Source organism: Girardinichthys multiradiatus, chromosome 19, assembly GCF_021462225.1.
Source record: "Girardinichthys multiradiatus isolate DD_20200921_A chromosome 19, DD_fGirMul_XY1, whole genome shotgun sequence".
Lineage (NCBI taxonomy): Eukaryota > Metazoa > Chordata > Actinopteri > Cyprinodontiformes > Goodeidae > Girardinichthys > Girardinichthys multiradiatus.
The window spans coordinates 22,511,699-22,535,959 of NC_061811.1; the positions used below are offsets into that span (position 1 = coordinate 22,511,699).

Sequence of the window (24,261 nt, forward strand, 5' to 3'; positions counted from 1 at the left end):
AGAGGAGTTCGAGGATGACTCCTTGACCGCAAGATACCCACTTCCTGTGCCTGAATAACAGGCCTGGGTCGTCTCACCAATCAACAAGTTGTGGGTTTGGTTCCAGCTTCCTTCCTTGCCACATGTCAGTATGACCCCGTGTAAAGGCTCTTAACTCCTAGTTGTCTACCGATCTGTATGAATGTGTGTGTGGGTGCAGCTGGGTGACTGTGACATAGTTTACAAGTGCTTTGAACACTCGGTGTGGCTAAAAAAAAAAACAATCCATGAATTTCTCCAGTTTTCTCAAGGTCCTCTTCAATTAGACTGAGGCTACATCTCGATTCTTCTCTTTTGAGATCTTTCCATTGTAGGTTTGCTGCTGGGTTTGGTTCAGTCTTGTTGATGAACCAGTTTAGGTCAAGTTTGAGCCGCTGGAACAGATGGACTCACATTTGACTTTAAAATACTTTGACATACAACAATTATCTCTCACCTCGTCCTTTCACTGCAACACAAGCCCAGATTATCAACCCTCCACCACCATGCTTGACATTTGCTATGAGGTGTCCAGTCTTTCCCTACATGTACTGTAATAAGGTTTAACATCACATACTGAGACTGTAGGGTCTAAGATGGAGCTCTATTTATGTCTTTGAGCATAGTAGTCTGACTTTGGGTTGAATTTGCTATTGTCCATTCCTTGTGAAAGATCTTTCTATAGAATGATGGACAAATAGTTTGGAAATGGGTTCATAAACCCACCCAGGTTAATGTCATTGCTCACGTCTTTCATCTTGGCATTGTGTTATGCACACATGTATTTTCCAGACCAGCAAACTGCCCAGACAACTGCGTTTTATAGAGGTGGTGACACTGATGATGGTTAGTTAAAAGGGTGCATTTAATTAGCAGTACCTGGGTGCTACTTTTAACCCTAGGGCAAACATTAAAGAAAAATAAAGTCATATTTTTCCCATATTCCCTTTTAGAATGATCTTTTACATGGTTTGTGTTAGTTTGAGGGCCCCATCGATGACCTTCCTAAGTGTTAGTGACACCTGAGACACAGGTGGAGACCTCAGGCCAGCAGGGGGCTGTGGCTTCCTAACACTCCTGGACAAAACCTTTCAGCGCTGTGATCCTCTGGAACAAAGGAGGACACACCTGAGAGAGTAACAGACACCGCTGGCCCGGAGGTCATAGCTAGAGGGAACACCACACACAGCTTTACAGAAGCCTTTGTTTACTGAGGATATTTATTATTATAATTTCAGTCACTGATTTACAGCAAAAACTACTCAATGACTAATTAAACTGAACCCGTTCATCTTCTCACTGTGCATAATCATAATTTACTCTCTGATATAGTAAAACACGAGGGTCGATCCAATATACAGCAATCACTCTTTGTATTTGTATTTATAATCACAACAATCTAAAAAAATAAAAATAACCCGGCAGGATGACAGGATGTGAAGACACAAACAAGGTGGATGCATTTACACAGAAAACCGGATTTCTGTAACAGATTCCTGTAAAAACCTTTCTGTTTATCAGTAACAGTTCCTTTCTGTGCATATGAGGATAATCTGTAAACTAAATAACAAAGCATGCTTCATTTTGATAAAATTGCCACAAAGAAATAAAACATCCGATTCTCTGTGTGAATTCATCCATGTTTTTTGGCATTTATTGACTGATTGATCTTATGATCATGTCTCCAGTGGATTATCCAGCCGTACGGTAACAAAAATCCGCTCTGGTTTAACAGCAACAGGTGAATGTGTTGTTTTAGCAACACGTTTGGCTCTTAAAGCAAACATAAATAAAACTATCTTCCTGGCATTAATCTGATTTTGAACAAACCTGTGTGTTTCTTTGGACTAAATAAAGTGTAAACAAAATCTTAGGCTTTTGAATGCAAACATTGTATTTACAACAAAGGCGCATGGACAAGATGCAGGAAACGTGTTGGCACGCATACACAGAGGTGAATGCACAGATTGAAACAACAGATGTTTCAGGACCAACACACACACAGCAGAGGAAAATACTGTTATTTGCATTATATACAAGGTGTGAGAAATGGCTGCACAGCTGTTTACATGCAGTCGTTTGTTCATGGAGCAGGTTGGAAATCCCTGGTTTGTGATTGCGTTGCGTCTCATAGCGCTCGGGGAATGATGGTGAATGGCAGGATGGGGCTACTGGCCTCCAGCTCCAAGGCAGTGAGGAAGCACTCGGTGGCGGCAGCGGCGTTCCCCTGCGCCTGCAACACCTCGCCCAGACTGTTCCACACGTCATGAGCCGTGCTGACGAAACAAGAGGTAGATTTATTTTCACTTATTAAATGCATGTAAGAATGAGAATTAAAAACAAATCTGCTAAAACAGTATTCAATGTCATGTCTTTACTAACAGGAAAAATGAAGCAAAGAAATAACGGATGTAAAAGAAAAGCTAAGAGGGGAGCAGAATGGAAACAGATAGGGACATCTAAAGAGTGGTGATTAAATGAGGCCTACCTGTTGACCTGCACAGCATCCCTCAGGACTTTCTCAGATAGACTGTAGCGCTGCAGCTGGTACAGAATCAGACCCTTAAGAGACCCACAAACAACATAATTTAGGTCAAGATGGCTGTAAACGATTCTGTGATATACCTAATAATGAATACATCACCATCTAATTTATAACAACCGACAGAGTGTTCTGTAGTTTCCGTCATTTTAATAAAAAATGCACATACAGCCATAAAAGCATTTTACATATCAGGATAAAAAAAATGTTTACCAGCTTCTAAAATGATTTACATCTAAAGTGTAGAAAAACCAAGTACATGGCTGCTGCTTCCTTAGGATTTAACAAGGACAGTAATAATCTGGTGCTGTTAATCAAATGTACTTAATTAATCCTCATATATGTGAACACATCTATAAAAGCTGGAGCTTTCTCAAGTTGCTCCTCTGGAGCGTACTGGTGTGTTGTCAAAGCAATGCCAATTCCCATGAATCTGGATGAATCTGGGAATGGCTAGAAGATCATTTCCAAAATATTTGAGGTCTATTTTTTATTTTTATTTTTTTACAGTGGTACAGATTAATCACAGGTGAAAAACATTTAGGATGGCCGTCAAATTTACCCCCAGATAAGAAACAACACATTCTGTAGGTCTTACATCAAATGTTTATGACAGTATTGTTACCAAAAGACTGAGAACTATGAATTATTTGGGAGGGTTGCCAGGAAAATGACTCTCCTCTCTAAAAAGAATATGATAAAAAGAGTTTATGCTGTGCATGAATGAAAAATAAGGTCTCTGGAAAGATGTTTCACCATGTTTGGAGAAACCAAAAACCTCACACCAGTTGTCAAGCAAGGTGGTGGAGGGACGATGATCTGGGCTTGTGTTGGAGCCGCAGGACCTCGACAACTGGCAGTTATCGAGTCGCCCATATCCGTCTTTGTAATCTGTAGTCATTAGTGACTAAAGCTTGACCTAAACTATTATCCACAGAACAATGATCCCAAACACAGCAGAAAACATATAGCAGAATGGCTAAGAAACAAAAGAGTCAAAGAGCAATGGTCCAGTCAAAGTCTAGACCACATCCAGAGCTGATTTTTAGGACCTTAAGAGAGCTGTGCAGAAACCAGTGTTTACAAACCTCAATGAACTGAAGCAACATTTTAAAGACTGGGCTGAAATTCTTTCACCATGATGTCAGAGACTGATAAACTCAGACAACAACTACTGAGCGTTAATGCTGGTAAAGGTGATCCTACAAGCTGCAGGTTGATGGGTTGTACGTAGTTTTTCCCTCATAGCTTTTCCATTTTAACTCCATCTCTTTTTTTAACAAATAATGAAATGTGGAATCTTCTGTACTCCTGAAATAATTTAAGAACCCAAATAAAGACCAGATCATTTTTATTATACAACACCCTTAAAGTGAAATGGGTGTACTTTCTTTTTACCATGATTATACACACAGGTGTTACAAAATCTCCACATGTATGAGAAAAACAAACAATTATTTCTCATTAAAGCGAAATTACTTTACTGGAAAGCCAAGAAAGTAATTCTACTTGTCGTGCAGTATTTGTATTTTTGTTTACTGCTGTTGTGCACGCAAAAACAACTAAACGTATTTGATAGCATGTATTTGTTTTTCTGAATAAGTAACTGTACAGAGTTTATACCTAATTTACTCATTTTGTGGGACTAGAAAAAGCTGTTCAACATGTTAGTAATGTTTTCTTGCCATCTCAGATTAGGAAGTTTTGAAATTCCCAAAATGTTTTTGCCGATTTGGACTTTTCATAGATGTGTGCGGTAGCGTTTCCAAATAATGTATGATTTGTTCTGCTTATCTGCTCCAGATTTTGTCTAGCTGCATCTCTATTACAGCAAATAGAAGAAAAACCATGTCAATGTTGGGTTTTTTTTTTTACAGAATTTTATTTTTACCAGGCTTTTGTTTTTGTCGTTACTACAGTACATCATTGCCAGTTAGAGAAAATTTGATGATAGGCAGCATTTTCTACATATCTGAACTGTTTAGACACATTTAGAGAGTTTGAGCTTCTTTGGGAGTTGGGAAGAGGCAAGGGACAGGAAGTCCGATCAACCTGAAGGTAATTTCTCCAGGAATTTGTTCTGCTTAGTTTAGACTTGTTTAGCAATCACGCAAACACAGGATCTCTTTTGAAAACATTCAAGCAGAGCATTGCATGCATCAAAAAGAAATAAGCAGCCATGGGTCTCTAATTTAAGACAGTGAAGCTCAGTAATTCAGCACTGATGTGGGTAGATTTGTTCAGGGCTGTAAACTGAACCAGACTAGGCGCTTAGGCATGCTTTCAGGAGCAAAAAGCTGATAATATCCAAAGAAAAACGTAGTAGAACTACAGAACAAGATAAATATCTTAAAAGAAAACAAGAAAGTCTGACTTATTGGACTTAAAATCTAAAGAAATGAGGGGTGCTTGAAGACTTTTGCACAGTATTGTAAAGGACATAGAAGGCGCGTTGGTATCTTACCAGTCTCTGCATGGTTTTGACATGCGTCGGGTTGATGGACAAGGCTTCTTCGTACCATCGTTTGGCTTCATCAATGTTGCCCCTCAGCTCGGCTATTTGCCCCCTCATGTACAGCACGTTGTGGGAGGTGGGGAAGAGGTTGGCAGCCTCTTGGGTGCAAGCCGTGGCCTCAGCAGGTTTCGACATGCCGATGTACACCTCGGCTGAGGGAGAAAACAGGCACAAAGAAGGAGGAAAAGTTGCAGACCATTACAAAGTGGCATTTTATTTTAGTAAGAGTAAGCCAATAATGGAGTTATATTGTAAAAAAACAATAAAAACAAAAACAAATATGGCACTTTGCTATAAAACAGAAGCAAGCAGTTGAGTACCTGCCTGAGCAACTGAGTGCAATTTAAAGCTTTCGTTACTTCGATGATGAAGACAGGGCGATGTCGGCAGAGCAGGAGGGAGGAAATGAACGGTCCCTCTATCTGCCCTCTAATTGCCTAATTACATTAGCTGTGTCGCCAAGCTGGAAATGACCGCCAGATGAGAGGAAGCAGCCGGACAGATAAACAGCAGCACAAACCACCTCTGTTGGAGTGTGTGTTTACGTGTAGCGTCTGCTTCTGTTTACGTTCTGCTTTGCAAATGTCTGCTGCTGTTACAAAGACGAATCAGGGCTCCGGCATACTGAGAGGCAAATCTAATATCCAATCACTTTGCTCCCAAAAAGAGCTGACGCCAGCATGTTCACCACCTTTGCTGGGTTAAAACTCAGCTGTGAGGACAGAGGGAGCAAAATTTCACATTTTGGAGAAGAAAAAAAAAAAGAAGTTTGAACAAAACTAGCTATTTAATTGTTTTTAGGATTACAACACTTTTTTTATGTTGAAATTCCATATTCTTTGGGACTAGAAAGCCCCGTATTTTGATCATGCTAATGGACAGAGGAGATGGAGGTATTTACATGCATGAAAGTATTTGGTTAGGGAAACATTAAAAAATAGATTTTGGATAAAACACCATTTCTCAGCAACAGTGTTTTTGTTGGGGCCCTTAGAGAGGTTGTGATTACCTGTGATGGCATAAAAACCACATTACAGGAAAGTTACTGCGGCATCGACGCTGACATGTACACTAAACCACCTGCTCAGAGTTAAAATCAATCCATCCATCCATCCATCCATCCATCCATCCCTCTCATGAATCACAAGGCAATTCTAGGCCATAAGGGACATATAGTTCTTTCAACAAGTTTTGGGTCTGCGTCACCTGGCTCAATCTCTTTTATAAGGAGTATTAGCTCTACTTGGGCTTCTAGATGGTGAAGCCCATCTCTAAGGCTGAGTTCAGCCAGAGGAATCTTATTTCAGCTGCTTGTAACCAGGTCAGTTTGGGTCAGTATCTGTGTTTAATCACAACTTCTGATTGAGAATACTTTTTCAAAGAAATGTTACTTCAAAAAGTTCACATTAAAATTAATGTGTGCAAGCAAACCTGCATGTAGCCAGATCTGAGCCAGGGTCATCCATGGGTGTAGGGGTCCGTGTTTGGGAGCACTGCTCTGCAGAGAAGAGGCCACCTCCGACAGAGCCTGCTCCACCCGGCTGGCTGCTATAGACGTAGCGTGCACCGAACCTGCAGGGTGAAAAAGATTTGCATTGTTAAGCACACAAAAGCAGCCAAAATGTACCGACCGGCAGCTGCAAAGCGGTTAAGCAGAAAATGATTTTTAGTTATGCGGCCAACAGCAGAACTCACTGACCACACCTGCAGAAACATGAGGAACTGAGGTGTGTGTTATGTTGCAGTAAATAAGCTGAAAAGCTCACACTGATATGCATTTCACACCACTCCAAACAGTTATGGTGCTGCATAAATGAGTAAAAATAAAAATCATGCATAAACTGCAACACTACGCCCTTTAGTGGCTAAAAAAAACATCCAGGCTCTTAATCTACATCATTTACCTTATCTTAGTCTATTTTGTGGTCTATTTTTGATTTTTCTAGTTTGAGCTTAGGCGAAGGAACCCATATGTGAAAGATGACAGAGATAAAGATAAAAGAGTTTAAGCCAAAAAAAAAAGGAAATGACTGTTGGATGATAAGTGGATTTTGGGGAAATGACAAAAGTGTGTTTCATTTACTCAACACAAACACAAGCTGGGGACCTGTTTTCAGACCGTTTTGGAAGCACATTCCTTCATGTTACAACCAGACCTCAGTGTTATTTATTGGGATTTTATGTGATAGACCAAAACAAAGTAGTGCATAATTGTGAAGGAGATTTTGTTTCTAAAAACAAACAAAAAATCTGAGAGGTATAGCATGAATGTGTTTCAGCTGCCTTTACTCGAAACCCCAAAATGGAAACCAGTACAACCACCTGCCTTCAGGTGTGTAATTTAATTCCAGCATACATGCAGCTGTTTTACGAAGACCCCAGAGGTTTGTTAGAGAACGTTAGTGAAGAAACAGCATCATGAAGACTAAGAGGTCCAAAGAAGGTTGCAGAGATGTTTAAAGCAGGGTTGGGTTGTAAAACCATAACCCACACCTTGGACATCACACGGAGCACTGTTCAATCAGCCATCTGAAAGTTAAGAAAGAACAGATGATGAAAACCTCCTAAACCGAAAGGTCAGGTAGGAAAAACATTAATCAGAGAAGCAGCCAAGGGGCCCATCTTTACTCTGGAGGAGATGCAGACATCCACAGCTCAGGCAGGAGAATCTATTGACAAGCCAACTATTAGTCCTGCTCTCCACAAATTTGGGCTTTATGGAGGAATGGCAAAAAGAAAGCCATTGATGAAAGAACGCTATAAGAAGCCATGTAAGGGACACAGCAAACATGTGGAAGAAGGTGCTCTGGTCATATAAACCAACACTGTACATCACACTGACACTATCGGCGTGGTGAGACGTGGTGGTGGTAGCATCATGCTGTGGGGATATATTCTTCATCAGGGACAAAGGAGTTGGTCAGAGTTGGTAAGAGGATGGATGGAGCTAAATACAGGGAAATTCTGGATGAAAACCTGTTGAAGCCTGTAAAAGATAAAAAGCTTGAAAAAGTTCAGGTGGTTAATTTTATTTGTTCAAATGACATTTAGTTACAGCTGTTCTATAAAACAGGATGAACTTTAAAGATGAATGCATCCTCTAAATTACGTCTATGCTTTTTTATTTTCCCCTGTGAGGTTTATCTTTAGTATATTTGTGGCACATAACATATGACACTTTTCTCATATTTGTGAGAAACCTGGTTGGAGATGAGAAGTATAGTTTTTGTTTAAATTACAACCATGTGTAAAAAATGGTTGAGCTCATGAACAGGAAGTTGCCTCTTGTTCTCCTTCCTGGATTCACTGATGATTTGCAGTTTTTTTCCGGTCCTTAAAGAGGAAACAAATGCCAGTAAAATCATGTTTTTACTCCACACTATCGACATAAACTACTTTTTATGTAAAATTAATATTTTGTACCTTTATTGGATTTATTATTGATGACAACTGCATTACTTTTATAAGACGATTGTGTCTTATGTAATGATTATGATTTTTATGCAGATATGGTTACAATGATAGTTTTCATTTTAAAGGTATTTCAAAGTGTTATAAGAATCTTGTGGCCTTATGTGAAAATATCTCTTCTGTTATAAATTTTCTGTCACTCAAGCATTAATAGAGTATCCTACATGTCATATCCTGTGTGTTTTAACATCCTGGATGTGTTTGGAAAACCCAGGAATGGGTATTCTGAACAGATGGCCACCGATACGTCGGCCAACTAAGAAGAGACGTGTGGAAGATTTGCTCTCATCAAGGGGCAACATCTCCGCAGGGAAACAGCCTGATCAGCTGTGTCTAGTGATGCCGTTTGAAAGACCTTCGTTTTGTTTTCGACAGGTTCGGCTGCATTTCTGAGACCTTTTCTCTGCAAACATTCCTGCGATCTGGACTCATCCATCCATCCAACCATCAGGACATCTGTGCCTCCTCCTATTACTCTGATTGACCCAGGCCAGTCTCAACGGGTATGGGCTGAGGCTCCTTTAACAAAGACACAAGAAGATAAACTGCTATCCTGCCTGGTAGCTAACAGCCTGAGATCCAGTGAGGAAGTAACTGACGTTTCCAGTTGGACATGAGGCAGGAAAATTCTGCTACTCTGAATGGTTAAAAAGAAAAAAAAAACTTCAAACCATTTTCACTTTCCTTTAGATCAGACAGAAAAAGATTAAATGGAGATCTTTTGTTACAAACTTCCACGAAAGTCTGATTAAGAGTGAAAAACCATTAGAGCTTAATGTGTTGAACGATCTGATGCTAAACGTCCATTCATCACCTAAGATACACTTTTATTCTTCTCAGCAGTTCAATCTTTGCTGTTAGTCTTTATGTTTGCTATATCTTAGTTTGATTAACAACAAATATACAGTACACTTCAATTAGTAGCTCATGGGGATGAAATGACAAAGATACGGTGAAGGTTAGATGGCTACTTACAAACAGAAAACATGGAGGAAAAACCAAGAGTGTTAACGTCCTGAGGGCCGCCTTGGAAAAAAAAAACAAAAAAACGGAAGGATGGGGAAAAAACAGCCGTTTGTGAATGATTTAAAGGAGGAAGGAACAGAGAAGAAATAAAGAGCATATGGTTTTCATTCTTCACAAAGCCACATGACCACGCACAAGCTCACATATTACTAAACATGTTTGGTCAAATAAACGCTCTCCAAATAGCCGAAAACGTAAATTAATTTACTGCCAAAACCAGTTTTTTTGTTTTTTTTTGTTCCTCGTGACAACTTTATGATTCTTTCCTAACTAAACTAAAACAACACACACACACAAAAAGTTGACAACATTAAAAGACAAGATGAGGTCGGAGAAAGGCAGGTGGGGCGGTCGGAAAAAATGGTCTCTAAAACAACAAAAAAAGAAAGGAAAAAAAAGATGAGCGGTAATAAACACAGAGGACACAAAGCACGGAAAAATAAACATTTCTTTCCATATATCCACACAGAGTTATTTTTAAATACTTACGTTCCTGGTAACTTTATATTCTAAACGGGATTTCGGTCTTCCTCTTTTTCAATATCAAGTTTTACTTGGATGAAGCTACGTACAGGTGTGAACACACTCAATGTGTTGAGATGGCTCATTTCGCTGTTTGACGTGGTCTCAGAGACTTTAATCTACATTTGTTTATCAGTCCAAACCCAATGTGAAGGATCACCCTCTGATCTGACTGGAACACCTTCAAGCAGCAGAGTTATTACCTGGACAGTTAAAAGAAAAGTAACTAGTTCTTTGGGTAAAATTTGCTATGTTACTAGATTCTGGTGATCTATAGACTATATAGACTACTTACTTACAGTCGATAAAGTCACTTGGTACTGATGAAAGTTTATATCCACAAATGGGTATGAATGTCATTAATTTGGAGCCTTTAAAACATCCCTTTTCAGGGTAGAATGATCATACAACACAAACCTTCAACAAAGTAAAAAAAATCTTGTGCTCAACTTTAAATTAAACGCAGAGTTTATGGAACAAAAGACAAAAGCCTGCCATGAACTGAAAACTGCTGGAACACCAGTGTCGCCGTTCACCGAGAGGCAGGTTTCCCATCAACATGAACTGAGAAGTTGCTGACAAACAAAGAAACTGCTGCTCCAAGATCAACACCTTTAAGTCTGATTGGAATTTCCAGCAACCCATATGAACAAGCCAAATACTTTGTCTGGTGTGACTGATTGAGCTGTTTGCCCGAAATGACGAAAAGTATGTTTGAAAAAGTCAAGGTGAGGCTTTCAAACCAAAGAATGCTGCACCAGCTCTCAAGCATGGTGGTGGCAGCATCATGGTGTGGGAATTATTTACCTGCTAGTGGCAGCGATTCATTGCACAAACTGGTTAGAGTAGTTCTAATTAAGACGGAGGACTACGCTCATATTCATCAACTTCAGCTCAAATCAACAGCCAGACGTTTAAGACCTCGACACAGCGTGGTGTTTCCACAGCACAATGAATGCAAGCACACATCAAAACTGGTTATAGAATAGACAAAACAGGCTAACGTTAAACTGCTGGAATGGCCCAGACCTCACCTATAATGAAAATGAGTAAAATATGGATGAAAACAGGATCTGTGTCAGGAAACCAGCCAGCTCAAACAAACTGTAAAATGAAGAGTGATCAAATAGCCAGAACTGTGTGAGGCTTTTCTGATGGCAAAAAAAGCATGAGAATTCTCTGCAACTCGCAAAGGGACGTTCAACTAAATATTAGTAGGGGTCTTTGTATGTATTTGAGTCTGTATGTGAAATTTTGGCCCTGTGTGAATGGGAAAGTATAAAGAATAAATTAAAACTTGTGCATCAAATTTTTGTTTGGGAAATTAATTGAAGTTGTTTGCCGTGCAATCATTCCAGTCTGAAAAATGTATGGTAAAAATCCATCTTTAAAAGCCCAACATCAAATTGACATGCACATGCCCTATGATGAGTGCATGTAAACATTTCCCCAGCACTGTAAATACAATATGTTTACAACCTCAGAGTGACATTAGCTCATATATTGATATTTGCTTTTAGACGTTCTCTGCCTTTAACACATTTTTACTTAAACTGTGCTCACACGGTAGCTACAGTACCAGGCTGCACCAAGGATTATAATCTATAATTTCATCCATGCACAAAACATCAGCAGGGCTGTTTTTACTAACTTTTCAGTTGAGTGGACAACAGAGATGTCCACTTGAGTTCTTGCTACCTTGTATACACTGATCTATCCTGCTTCAGATTCCAGAACAGGTATCCAGGATTTTAAAAGCCTTCAGGACCGCTCATCTGTGTGATGTTACTAATTGTTTATCTGCGGGTAAAGCAGGTAACTTAGATCTGATCATTCAGGTAAGAATTTAATGCCACGTGTGAAGAGTCGTGCTAAAAGCTTCCAGTTTGTAACTGAACCGGACAGGACAGATGTTAAAGCCATGTGTGACTCCATACCCTTTGGGTTTGGATTAACTGTTACACCATCTGTGTTTTGTTTCAGCGCTCTCCTCAGTCAACAGATCTGAATTTTTGGGGATAATGTCAAGCACAATATTCCTACCACGATCTTGCATTCTGGTTCAACAGTATGCCATTGTCTTTGCCTAGTGACTATTTACAAGTTAAAAACTAAAAACTCTATGGAGTTGTAAGAAAAACATGCAGGTCTACAACCAAGCAATTTTATTACAGGTCACTCTGCACACCATGCTATGGACAGGGTGTACATGAAGGCTCATTACAATTGGAAAGCTGTCGGAGAACGACGTGGTTGCAAAACGAGTGAATCCTGATCTTGGTGGGTGGAGGAAGAGGACGGGGACGGGAGAGGGGAGGAGCAGGCAGAGGAGGGAGACCGGATTGGTTTCTGGCTGGAGCGAGAAGGAGGGGAGGTTGGAAAATGTAGAGAGGCGACGAAGGGGAGGACAGCGGGGAGGAGAGGGTGGACATTGTAGATGGGGAGGTGGGAGAGACTGGTTCAAAACCAGAGAGGGAAGAGGAAGAACCTGAGACTAAAACAGATAGAATAAAACAGAAAAGAATCATTAATGAGCCATTGAATAAAGAGAGAAGAACAGAGAGGTTTTCAGGGAATACAGTGTCCTGCAAAAATGTTTTTACATCCCTTAGGGCTTTTTCAGATTTAGTCACATTTTAACCACAATCGTCAAGGTTATCATCAGTTTTTGTGACAGACCAATACTAAAAAGTGCATAATTGTAACAAGGGAGGAAAATGAAACACGATTAAATTTTTTTTACAAGTAATAATCTGAAAATGCAGCATGCATTTGTATTTAGCCACTTTTATTCTGATACCCCTAAATAAAATCCAGTGCAAACTATTGTCGTTAGAAGTCACCTAATAAGCAAATAAAGCCCACCTGTGTGTAGTATAAATACTGCTGTTCCACAAAAGCCTCAGAGAGGTCATGGGGAACTTTAGTGAGTAAACAGCATCAACACAGCAGGCATGTCAGGGTTAGTTGTGGAGAATTTTAAAACAGGGTTAGGTTATAAAACAATATTTTAAGCTTTGGGATTATTACAGACCTCTGTTCAGTCTATGTCTAATGGAAAGAGTATGGCCCAACATAGATAATCTAGTTGGAGCTGATGGAAGGATGGATGGAGTTAAATACAGGACAATCCTTAAAGAAAAGCTGTTGGAGGCAGCAAAAGGCTTGATATTTGGGTGGAGGTTCACCATCCAGCAGGACAACAATCGCAAACACAGCTAGAGCTACAATGGAATGGTTTAGACCATCGCGTGTTGATGTGTTGGAAAGGCCCAGTCAGGTCCAGACCTACCAACTCATAATCCAGGGTCAAGATTTGAACATTTAATTACACAAATGGTCTCTATTCAAACTAATTGAGCATGAGATTTCAGACATTTCCTAAAAGACTTGCAGCTGTAGTTAAGGTGACAGGTGGTTTTTGAAAACATTGACTCAGGGGTCAATGTGTGCTACACTTTTCAGATTCAGATCAAGTATCATTTCCCTTATACTTCACAGTTATGCACTATTTTGTGTTGGTCTACCAGATAAAATCCTAATAAAACACAGTAGGAACATTATGCAAGGCCCTATAATAGTGTACATGAAAAACCCAGGAGCCTTTGTGTTTGTCAGGAAGCGACTTTGTTTATGCCTACCAGTGTCAGGGTCACTGAAGTCAGGCAGCGTCATGGCGTTGAGCTGTCGTCTGTCTGCTATGGCTCTGTCCAACAGGCTGCTGCCACGCCCCGAATCACTGCCGAACACATGCAAACATACACAAAACACAGACCGGGCTTCTGTTTGACTCATCAAACAACACAAAAAGGAATTGTTTCTTTGTAACCAATCATACTTTTTCTTTGCACTGGTGAGGTGTGTGTGCGTGTGTGTGTGTGTGTGTGTACCTGGGATTAGTGAGGTTGTAAAAGCTCTTCCAGATCTGCAGCATGTGTTTACAGGTGAGCAGAGCTTCTTCTGGTCCTCTGCACATTGCCTCCAGCTTCACCTTTGTATACAGCAGACTACACGGCACAAATAAACTATCAGCTCAAGGTTGGCCACTCCGTTAGTCAGACATTAAATGCCGTTTGGGAGTGTTTTGCTCACTTGAAGTTCTCAGGGTACTCGGACAGGGCCATCTCTATGATATTAAGACCATCATGGTAGTGTTTCTGGGCAGAGAGGAGCAGGGCCAGCAAGTGGAGGGAGTGGACGTCATCTCCTTGGAGCTGCAGCGCCTGTCGAACATATCCTAATGCCTCGGGGATCTACGCATGAGCACACACACACACACACACTACAGGTCTTTACTAGAGTTAGGATAAAACACAACCCTATGTAACTGACATATAAGTAAATGGCAATCATGTTCTTGCATCCTTAATGCATCAGTTTTTGATTTGAACTTTTGGGTTATTTGGTTTGTTGGTGTTACCTGTCTGGAAACGGCAAGCTGCAGCGCCAAATAAAAAGCTGCCAGATGGTCAGTGGGAGACAGACTCTGAGCTCTACAGATGAAAAACAAAACAATTTTGTGTTCAGACAAATAAATGAAAAATTAAATCAAAAACATAAAACAATTCATTATAAAAATTGTGGGAAATCTGGTCAGTTATTAAAAACAGGGTGGTTAAATATCTCATTTCTATAACTTGTACCTTCATAACTCATTTTTAAACTATAATATTTAGCTGAAATATTTTAAAGAAACACATGAAAGGCTCAAACCTCTGAAAGGCCCCCAAGGCTTTCCTCTGGTACTCCTCCTGTGTGCTCCGCAGCGATGCTGAAGAGGTTCAGACAAACACACAAAAGAAACCCTTCAGATTTGAGAACCACAACTGTACAACCATAGGAGAAATGTATGTCCACCGTATCCAACAGCTTAGGGAATCCCCTTCAGTGGCAGCAGCTCTCAGCAGTGTTTTTCTGTCAGACCTATTGGTCTCTTACATTGCAGTTTGGAACAAGCCTCAGCTGTGGCCTCACATTTGACTATGAAGTCCTTCAGTTTCCAGAGGAGTTTATGGTTGACTCAGTGACTGCAAGGTGTCCAGGTCATGTGGCTGCCCAATCAAGCCCAATCATCACTCCTCCACCACCGTGCTTGACAGTTAGCATGTGGTATTGTACTGATATGGTCTGTTGAGTTTGTGTCAAAGATCTCTACTTTGGTCTCATTAGTCCAGTGGGCATCGTTCCAGAGATCTTGTAGTTCATTCAGAAAAAAACGTGCTAATGTTTCTAGAGAGAAGTAGTTTAGTCCTGGCAACCCTGCCAAAGAAGTCCTACTTATTCCTTCTTCTAAACAACCTGTCAAGAGCTTTAACCTTCAATATGCTAACCAGGGCTCTTATAATCCCTAACAGATATATAGTTAGTAAAACAGTTGCTTCTCTATGGTCATTGCTGATGTCTTTCCATCTTGGAACTGTGAACACGGTATCCTTGGAAACAGCAGACTGTCAAAACATCTTATTTTTTAGAGCGGGTCACACTGATGATGATCAATTATAAAAGTCTATATTAGATTATCAGCCTTGTGCTGCTACTTTCCTGTTGAATCCTACAGGAGCCACCGGGGTGTACTGAGTTTTTTTATTTCACACAGATTTTAGATGTAGGCTTCATCTTTGTTTAGTAAATAATGAGTGTGGTATATGCCGAGTGGCTTCGTACAGCCAAGGTTAGATTTAAATTACTAACAGACTTACCATCAGTGGCTTTGAGGCTGTAAACCAGACCGATGGCCAAGTAGCCTTTGGCTCTGAATTCAGTTGCTTTCTCTCCCATCTCAATCACCATCTTTGCAAACTTCTCCCCTTCATCTAACTAAAATGTCAGAGCATAAAGATGTAAGAAAAAAAAGAAGATAAAATGGAAGTAAAGCTTTCGGCGCAGCCAGTATGTGTTATTTTCCTCTTATGGAAAACTACATAATGCTGGAAAAAGCAGTGTGCTTCTCACCCAGTGCAGAGGACCAATGCACAGTTTAACAGCCAGCAGTGGGATGGTGGGGTCATCAGGCTTCAGGCGGATGCACTCTTTAAGAACCTTGACAGCACGAGCTGATTTGCCCGCAGCCATTAGTGACAAGGCGAGCTGGTACCACAAATGGAACTCCTCGAAGGCGAACTTCATGGCTCTCTCCAAACACTGGAAACAGCAACAGGACCCGTTTCTTCATCATTTGTAGTTTTACTCTGAAACATTTTCGGAGTGTATTTCTGTGTGGGTGTATGGTTTTATTTTACCTCTGACAGCATCTCATACTGCCCCCTCCTGCCCAGAGCTATGGTCAGCAGATCGTACACCACAGAGGCAGACTGTAGGCTGATGATCCGATCGTTGTTGTGCTCGGGGATCCTGCTCAAGACGGCGTCCCGGTTGGCCTGAGGCACAAACAATCACAGATGTAGCCGTGCAAACTAAACTATAGAACCATGTTTCAAAAGTGCGACTATACAAAGCGCCTCACCATGGACTCACTGATCAGCAGCAGCAGCAGAGCTTCCTCTGTGTTCTCCTGAGGACAAAACAGACTGAAACGCAGCAAGAGGAAGATGGAGATGGACAAGGATGAGAAGAACAGCAAGGCTGTTTTGAATTTGTCCCAACAAATGCTCTAAAAATGTCCTACTTTTCTCCCGAGTACACTCGTGGGCGTCGGCTCAGGGTGTAGTTCTTGCTGTAGGTATGGCCTTGCTTTGTAGGATTATCCAGAGGTGACACTGTTGGAGGATCTTCCAGAGGAGACCAGTAGCTCTGTTCACACATTCCTCGGAGCAGGATCTCTGCAAGCTGCCGGGCTATCGTCTTCACACAATTATATTACAGTTTAAGTAAAAGAGTAAATCTCCAACTAGAGTCCTGTACAAAAGTTTCACGTTTTAGAGAGTAATTATTCATCTCAAATCTGTAAGACTGCCAAACAAAAAATCATCCGATCACATGTCAATTATTTCCCACTTTTTTAGCAGGGGAAAAAAATAAAGTCAAAGACAAGGTAGAATCTGAGGGACACCTTCCCCAACAAATTCTTACCATGCGAAGATTCTGGGTGGTTCTGGTTTCAATAGCTCGAAGAATCTGCCGGAACCTGCCCACACCTTGGGTCAGGTTTCTATGGGAAATAAAATGAGACAGAAAACAATGAGAAATACTTGTATCAGACAGTGAAGGGTATAAGATACAACAGAACCATTTAGAAAACACGTTTTATGTTGTATTTATAAACAGAATGGGATTCTGGGACTTTTCCAGGTAAAGACGTTATTGTTGTCTGGGAACTCTGAACTACATTAAAAGCTTTAATGTGTTTAGCCGATTTCTACAGAACACGTTTTTAAATCTGTAATCCTCTTTCAAGCTTCCTCGCCCCAGCTGGAGGGTAGCAGGATGCTATCTGGATGTCATCATGGTTAACATTCCAGGGGGGTCATAGATGTCTGGTCCACATGTGTTTTGTGGATCTGTAAAAGGCTTATGACCTTCTCCCCAAGATGCTTTGTGGGGTTGCTAGGGTCACTTTTTTACAGGCTGTGCAAACACCGCTTTTTCTGCTGTCTGCGTCCGTGTCACAAAGTCTAATTTGTAGCCAGTGTAGGTTGGGCTCCTTCAGGGAAGCTCTTTGTCTTCGCTCCTGTTGGCGGTGTTCATGAATGGGATCTCAACCTGTCATGTCAGAGAGGAGGGTATCAGGTCTGAGAATCTCGGCGTCTAACCTAAGCTTTGCCTTTTGCAGATGATGGGGTTCTGTTGGCATGAGCAATGATCTTTATTGCTAAGTGGAGTTTCTTCAATTCAATTCCATTCAGTTTTATTTATATGGCGCCAATTCACAACACATGTTGTCTCAAGGCACTTCAAAAAAGTCAGGTACATACATTCCAATTAGTCCTAACCATTGAACAGTGCAGTCATTCAGTTATTTGTTCAAATTGGATAAAAAGTTTTTCTATTTAAGGAAACCCAGCAGATTGAATCCAGTCAGTGACTTGCAGCATTCACTCCTCCTGGATGAGCATGTAGCGACAGTGGACAGTCACTGGCGTTGACTTTGCAGCAATCCCTCATTCTGAGCATGCATGTAGCGACAGTGGAGAGGAAAAACTCCCTTTTAACAGGAAGAAACCTCCAGCAGAACCAGGCTCAGTGTGAGCGGCCATCTGCCACGACTGACTGGGGGTTTGAGAGAACAGAGCAGAGACACAAAAAGAACAAAGAAGCACTGATCCAGGAGTACTTTCTATGGTAAGGAAAAGTAAGTGTTAGTGGATGTAGCTCCTTTAGTTGTTTCACCTAGAAAGAAAGAACAGATAAACTCTGAGCCAGATTTCAAGGTTAGAGTCTGAAAGAGAGCACATAGAGTTAGTCACAGTCGAAGCTCAGTCAATCGCCATGTCTAGGAGAGAGAAAGGGTTAAACACTAAAAGACAGGGCTATGTGGATCATCTGTAGAGGGTGAGCATTAAGTTGTTGCCAGCAGAAGCTCGGACGATTCCCCTCTCCAGAAAGGTGTCACAGGTAGACACAGAGCCAGGCCAGGTGTAGCTTCTAGGAAGAGAAAAGAAAGAACATAAAGTTAAAAGCTGAAATAACAGCAAATAATGCAAAATTGGAGAGTAGTGTGAGAATGTAGCGAAGAGGGTGAAAGTGGTCGTTAAGTCCTCCAGCAGCCTAAGCCTATAGCAGCATAACTACACAGATAGTTTCAGTTCAGATTATTTAGTTAAACGGCGCTTATTTACAACAATGTCGTCTCATAAAACTGCCATTTCTGCCTCTACGACTTTGTGCTCTCTGTGTCAATGGTGGCGAACTTCCACCCCAACGTGCAAACACACGCCACCTGTTCACAGGTGAACACACACTCCCTACAATAAAAAACATGTCGCAACCACCTGCAAAACGAACTAAATTATCTGGGGGGTTTTTAAACCCCCTGCCGAATTATGGCGATAGCAGCACTCACGCCATAACTCTCCCAACTATAGGAAATAGTGGTCAGGCCATGGCCCTTACAAGCTGCAAAAACTGACACATACCAAGTTGAGAGGTTTTGTCAGAGGGAAAATACTCACCCTAGCTGTACAAGACTGATGTTGTTAAGTATGTAAAAATATAACAGATAAGGATAGAGAGATGGAGAGAAACAGATAGATAAAGAAAACAAAGCTGGACACTTTGTAGATAACTGATACATATTTACAATTTCTCATAGTGTCATTTTTAATAACTGTTAAATTATATTTTATTTATTAAATCAATCAATTGCTATAGTTATTAAAATAAAATAGCCAAAGTGTAATCACATTTATTTCTATCCTTCCCTTTTATCCATCCACATATCTTACCCGTTCTTGAAGTGGATGACATGGGCCCTCTGCAGGCCTGTCTCCAGGAAGTAGCCCAGTTCCAGATCCTGAGCTGTTGGTCCTGGCTTTGGACTGCGGTTCTGAATACCTGCTGATAATGCCTACAGAAGCAGACACACAACAAAATAGTAAAATGATCTGTTTCTCAGCCATCAGGAGCAGAAGCACATCTTGCTTCTTGCTCACTGCTACCACAATACCACTCTCCCACAAAGACGACACAACATTTCCTGGTTCCTAAAGTATCTGGTGAGTTTCTCCCCCTCAAAAACAAACCTTCTCCGCTTCCTGCAGGTAGAGCAAAGCAATGTCTCCGGTCTTTTCATAGCAGGTGATGATTTCCTGCTCCCGATCTCCTGGGCTCCGATTGGGCGACGGAGAGCCGGAGTTCTTGTTTGACAGAGACGGAGATGAAGCCGGGATCTTCTCTAGACACAAGCCTGGGAGTGATCAGAGAAACAAAATGTTTAACTGCTTCATGCCTTAACATATAATTATTGTTAGATAAAAGGCACTGAGATTAGTGGAGATTGGATTTGTACGGAGCCTGCGAGGGGACATGGGGGGATTTTTTTCTTTTGCATCCCCACTCAATACTTTTGTGTTCCCTCGCAAACGTTGTTAATCACCTTAAGGAAACTGTGCATTTTGGAACAAAACAAACAACACTGATATGGGATTGGTATGGTTTATTTGTCATTTGCAGGTTAACACAGTCAATGCAATGAAAGGCTTGGGATAAGAAGAACCATTCAACTAACTATAAAAACAAAAGCACTAATGGCGTGCAATAAAAAAAGTACACATTGTGCAGCAGCAATAAGCTTATAAAGTGTCACAAATGTGGTTTAGTGCAGTATTATTGTCCAGAGTTTAGTAGTCTGACAGCTTGTGGATAATAACCGTCTTTATGTCTGATTGAACATCCTTTTATTTAAGACAGTTTTACAAATAAAACTCAATAAATAAATTAAAAACAAACGGGTGTCGTGTTTGTTTTATTTTTGCAGTTGTCTGGTTTGGAAAACTGTCCCACAAACTATCCTACAAAAGACTATTGCGTGAAAAGGCAAAAAGTATTTCGAGCGACCGCAAAAGTATTGTGTGGGGATGAAAAAGAAAAACAAATTCGCCCATGTCCCTTCACGGGCTCCGTAGAGACGTGTAAGAGAAGATTAAGAAGGTTATAAGATACAGATGATGCCAGAGTGTGTCTGTGTTTACCTTTGGTGGCGTAGGCCTCTGCTATCATGGACAGCCTGTACACAGGAGCTCCGACCAGCTGCATGTCATCCAGGTTCACCCGGCTGTAGTGACCTGGAAAGGCAGCAATTCTCCGTTCAGTGAAAGCCTATTAAAACATCAGCTTCAGCTCTTCCAATGGAGCAAACTTTTGCATTTTGTTTACAAATATTCTGGGTTCTTTTGAGTCTGGAAAAAGATGGAATTTGATTTAGGTATTTTTTAGTTCTGGATAAGTAGTTGTGAGTGTATGACTATGGAATATTTGTTTTGTTGGACTTTATTCTGTATCCCCTTACCTAAAACTTCATCCATATGTCTGTCACTCCATCCTTTATTTAATCCATCTTCCCTATGTATTTATATTCACCATCCAGCTAGAAATTTCTCTATTATCAATTTAATAATTCCTCCACCCATCCATGTTTAGATAATATTATCTAGTTCTTATCAAGTAAAAGACAAAAAAGGTTACCTAAAGCATCTTTGTATTCGCCCTCTATGTAACAGATTTTGGCCATCAGTAGGCTGGCTTCCTGGAGGTAATCAGCCTGGAGGAAAGTTAGATTGAAAGAGTGAGATTTGTACAAGACGTCATACAGTCAGTGATTTGTCTCCCCCTCTTTTCAGGGTTTACCTTGAGGTTTCCTCGGTCCAGAGCAGCAGTGAGGTGCTTCCTCACCTCCGCCAGTTTGGGCCGTGGGCCTCGGGGGCTCGAACCCTGTTTGATGGGATTTTCCTTCAAGTACATCTGGAGCTTGGATTCTCCCAACAGCAACTCACCTAAGTCATCTACACACAGGGAGGTGCAGCGTTTTAAGAGCAATGACAACCAATGTTGATTTTATAACTCAGATGTTACTAGAGAGGAGAGAAACAGAATCTAGTCTAAGCACCAAATACAATTAAAGAAAACAAAAAAAAAAACATAAATAAAAGGTCAATTTTATCCATAATAATATATTTTTAATAAATATGCCCCATCAGAGGCTGGTCTTCTTACAGGATTAATAAATTGCACAAAGATCTAAGCTTAAATGAGTACAACAGAAAGGCACACACATACCAGGTAGAATTAGGTAGCTGAGGCAACCCTTAATCCAAGCAATGATCCTAGTCACCAGAGCCTAAAGCTCCAGTGTATAAAGTTTATTTTCCATAACAGCATTATTTTAAAAAAAACAAAAAAACCTGCAGCAACATTTAAACATTACCATAACAGAGATTTGATTCCTGTCACAATAGCTGGGTTTTAGTCAGCAAGAATATTTGAATTTTATTCTTATAAAGGTGAGAAAATACACAAAGAAACTTATTTGAGCAGACCCTGTTTAAATGTTGTCCTCTAATCTTTGGAAGAATTCACTTTCAGGTGATAAACCCAGTTGTTAAAATATACAGCTGTGGTCAGACGTTTGCACCCGCTTCTTATGGGCACGGATGTCCTGTCATAGTGGGCTTTCAATGATTTAAAAAAAAAAAAAAAAAGCCTTGGATGCACATGTTGAAATTTACTGTTAAAATTACTCTAATCAACACAGGGTCAAAATCATACTTACAGGTTCAAATCTACACATAGATCCACTAATATCTGATTAAATGTCCATTAGCAAGCTGCAGAAAAACTAGGTGATTCTTGTAGCCACAAAAAAGGTTCTGGGATAATTCTAGTTAGATATTTAACCACTTTTCTTGCCAGGGTTGGTAAAGTTCATTTAAACTGGTTGGCCTTCTGACAAGGACCTGGCTTTTAAGCATGGTCAATGTTGGCCAACTTTATCCATTCTTTGGGATTATTATCCCAATGCGTCCAAATTCAAACTGCTAAATTTAAATTTGTTGCTGATATTTAATCCACTTTGTGCAAAGCACCAACACCACTGGCAGAGAAACAGACCCATACCATGATGCTGCCACCACCATGCTCGACAGCTGCTACAATGATTTAAGGTTTGAAAGACTCACTTCAACTCCTCCAAACATCCTTCAAGTCATTGTGGCCAAACAGCCCAACCTTTGCCATCTGAATAACATATATTCACATACAATAGATCTTTACGGGGTTTTATAAGCTTTCCCACAGTTCTGAGCATTTAAGAAGTTAACAGCTCCAGGCCTTTGCATGCTGATGTATGCAGATTAATGTATACATTTGAGTCTGTGTGTATAAATAAAAACTTTGTGGGGATTAGAGAAAATCCAAAATAAAAAGTTCTTGTTTAAGGTCAGTTTTGTGTACCTACAGCCTCTTTCTGGTGCTAAATCTAAGGGTTCTCGTTAGCCTTAGAACACCAAGATGATAAAAAAAAACTGAAGATAATTTAATCTGAACAGATAGTTTGCAAACAACACTATCAGAATTGAAATATTACCCGTAAGAAACGTCACCATAACTCTTAGTTTTAACAGCTAGCATGCAGACATCGGTGAAAGAATGTCTGATTTTTGTTTCGGCAACCGGTGTCGCTCTATAGGGCAAACCTCAAGACTCAGAGCTAATTAATGCGTTATTCTGCATAGATCGGCTCTAATTAAACACAACAAAAGCTGATAAAGTTAAGCAAAAACAACGTGTTAATAGTGCTAGCATCCAGAAGCAATCGATTTAGTGACGGAGGTAGAGCAAAAGAAAAACAAACCGGATTTATTTTATTTTACTGGAGATTTCTTGTCTTAATAATTTGTCATAGATGATTAGCTTGTCACAGAATATAAGCAGCAACAACCTAAAGAGAAACATGTTTAAATGGACAGTGTTGACCAAGACTAGGTCATATCCTAAAATTCAAGGTGTGGTGGTGTAAATCAGCCAAAAGTGGAACATTATTTCTGATTTATGTTCTTTAGTTCTACCTCTCTCATTTGCTCCAATCAAAGCGCAGTGCTAAACAGCCCTTGTTTCATGAGATGTTGCTGTCAGGAAGTATGAAAGACCCAGGCCGGGGGAAGAGAGGCCTGATGATTAATGCTACAGCTGCGGGACGAGCTTCCTACCGTTGGATATAAGTTTCGCCGACAGCTGCCGAACCAGCTCCGGTATCTTGTCCCACTGACCCTCCGAGCGACAGCGCTCTATCTCGGTCTCCAGTCGTGATCCAGACTTCCTCGCCGTCATGTTTCGTGACTGAGGGGAACTGGACTCGACCAGAAACACAACGACAGATTCCCTCTCTCTGTTCCTCCAGCTGGAACAACCGTCAAGCTAACACCGAGACACAACACGCAGGCTTCCGGGGAAGGAAAATGTGTATGTAAAACAGCGACATCTAGCGGTCAAGAGGGGGAATGCTACTTTTTTATTTATCTAGTTATATTTGATTAGTTATTGCTCGGTTGGAAACAAATCTATGAATCTAGACGTTTTATAACGCGTGCCTTGTTTTATTTGTAACATAATTTTTAATAACTACATAAAAATTTATAAGAAAAATAATAAACAGTTTCTGCACGAAGCAGTTCTCACTATATACAATAATAAATTAGCAATAATAATGATATTAGTTTGTTCTGCCTGTAACTTTATTTATGGCTAAATTAAAGCTGCTGATTTTTCTTAGCTGTCT

The 24,261-nt window shown here is 40.5% G+C and overlaps 1 protein-coding gene across 2 annotated transcripts; it reads right to left on the reverse strand.

The window, feature by feature from the left end:
• Window positions 1–1,219: 1,219 nt before the first annotated feature.
• On the reverse strand, window positions 1,220–23,918 carry ttc7b (tetratricopeptide repeat domain 7B). 2 transcript variants are annotated; one of them, XM_047345911.1, is made up of 23 exons: window positions 23,693–23,918; window positions 21,336–21,490; window positions 21,174–21,249; window positions 20,681–20,773; window positions 19,733–19,896; window positions 19,436–19,557; window positions 17,124–17,202; window positions 16,720–16,895; window positions 16,558–16,621; window positions 16,334–16,471; window positions 16,047–16,235; window positions 15,794–15,911; window positions 14,808–14,865; window positions 14,515–14,587; window positions 14,187–14,347; window positions 13,985–14,101; window positions 13,736–13,833; window positions 12,319–12,588; window positions 9,522–9,572; window positions 6,507–6,647; window positions 5,025–5,227; window positions 2,507–2,580; window positions 1,220–2,294 (listed from the first exon to the last, which is right to left on the reverse strand). In XM_047345911.1, the coding sequence occupies exons 1-23, from the start codon at window positions 23,811–23,813 to the stop codon at window positions 2,147–2,149; spliced, it is 2,889 nt and encodes a 962-aa protein (XP_047201867.1). In that variant the 5' UTR covers window positions 23,814–23,918; the 3' UTR covers window positions 1,220–2,146. The 2 variants fall into 2 exon arrangements, with proteins under 2 accessions (XP_047201867.1, XP_047201866.1); XM_047345910.1 differs by lacking the exons at window positions 9,522–9,572; window positions 12,319–12,588 and having other exon boundaries at window positions 23,693–23,915.
• Window positions 23,919–24,261: the final 343 nt, after the last annotated feature.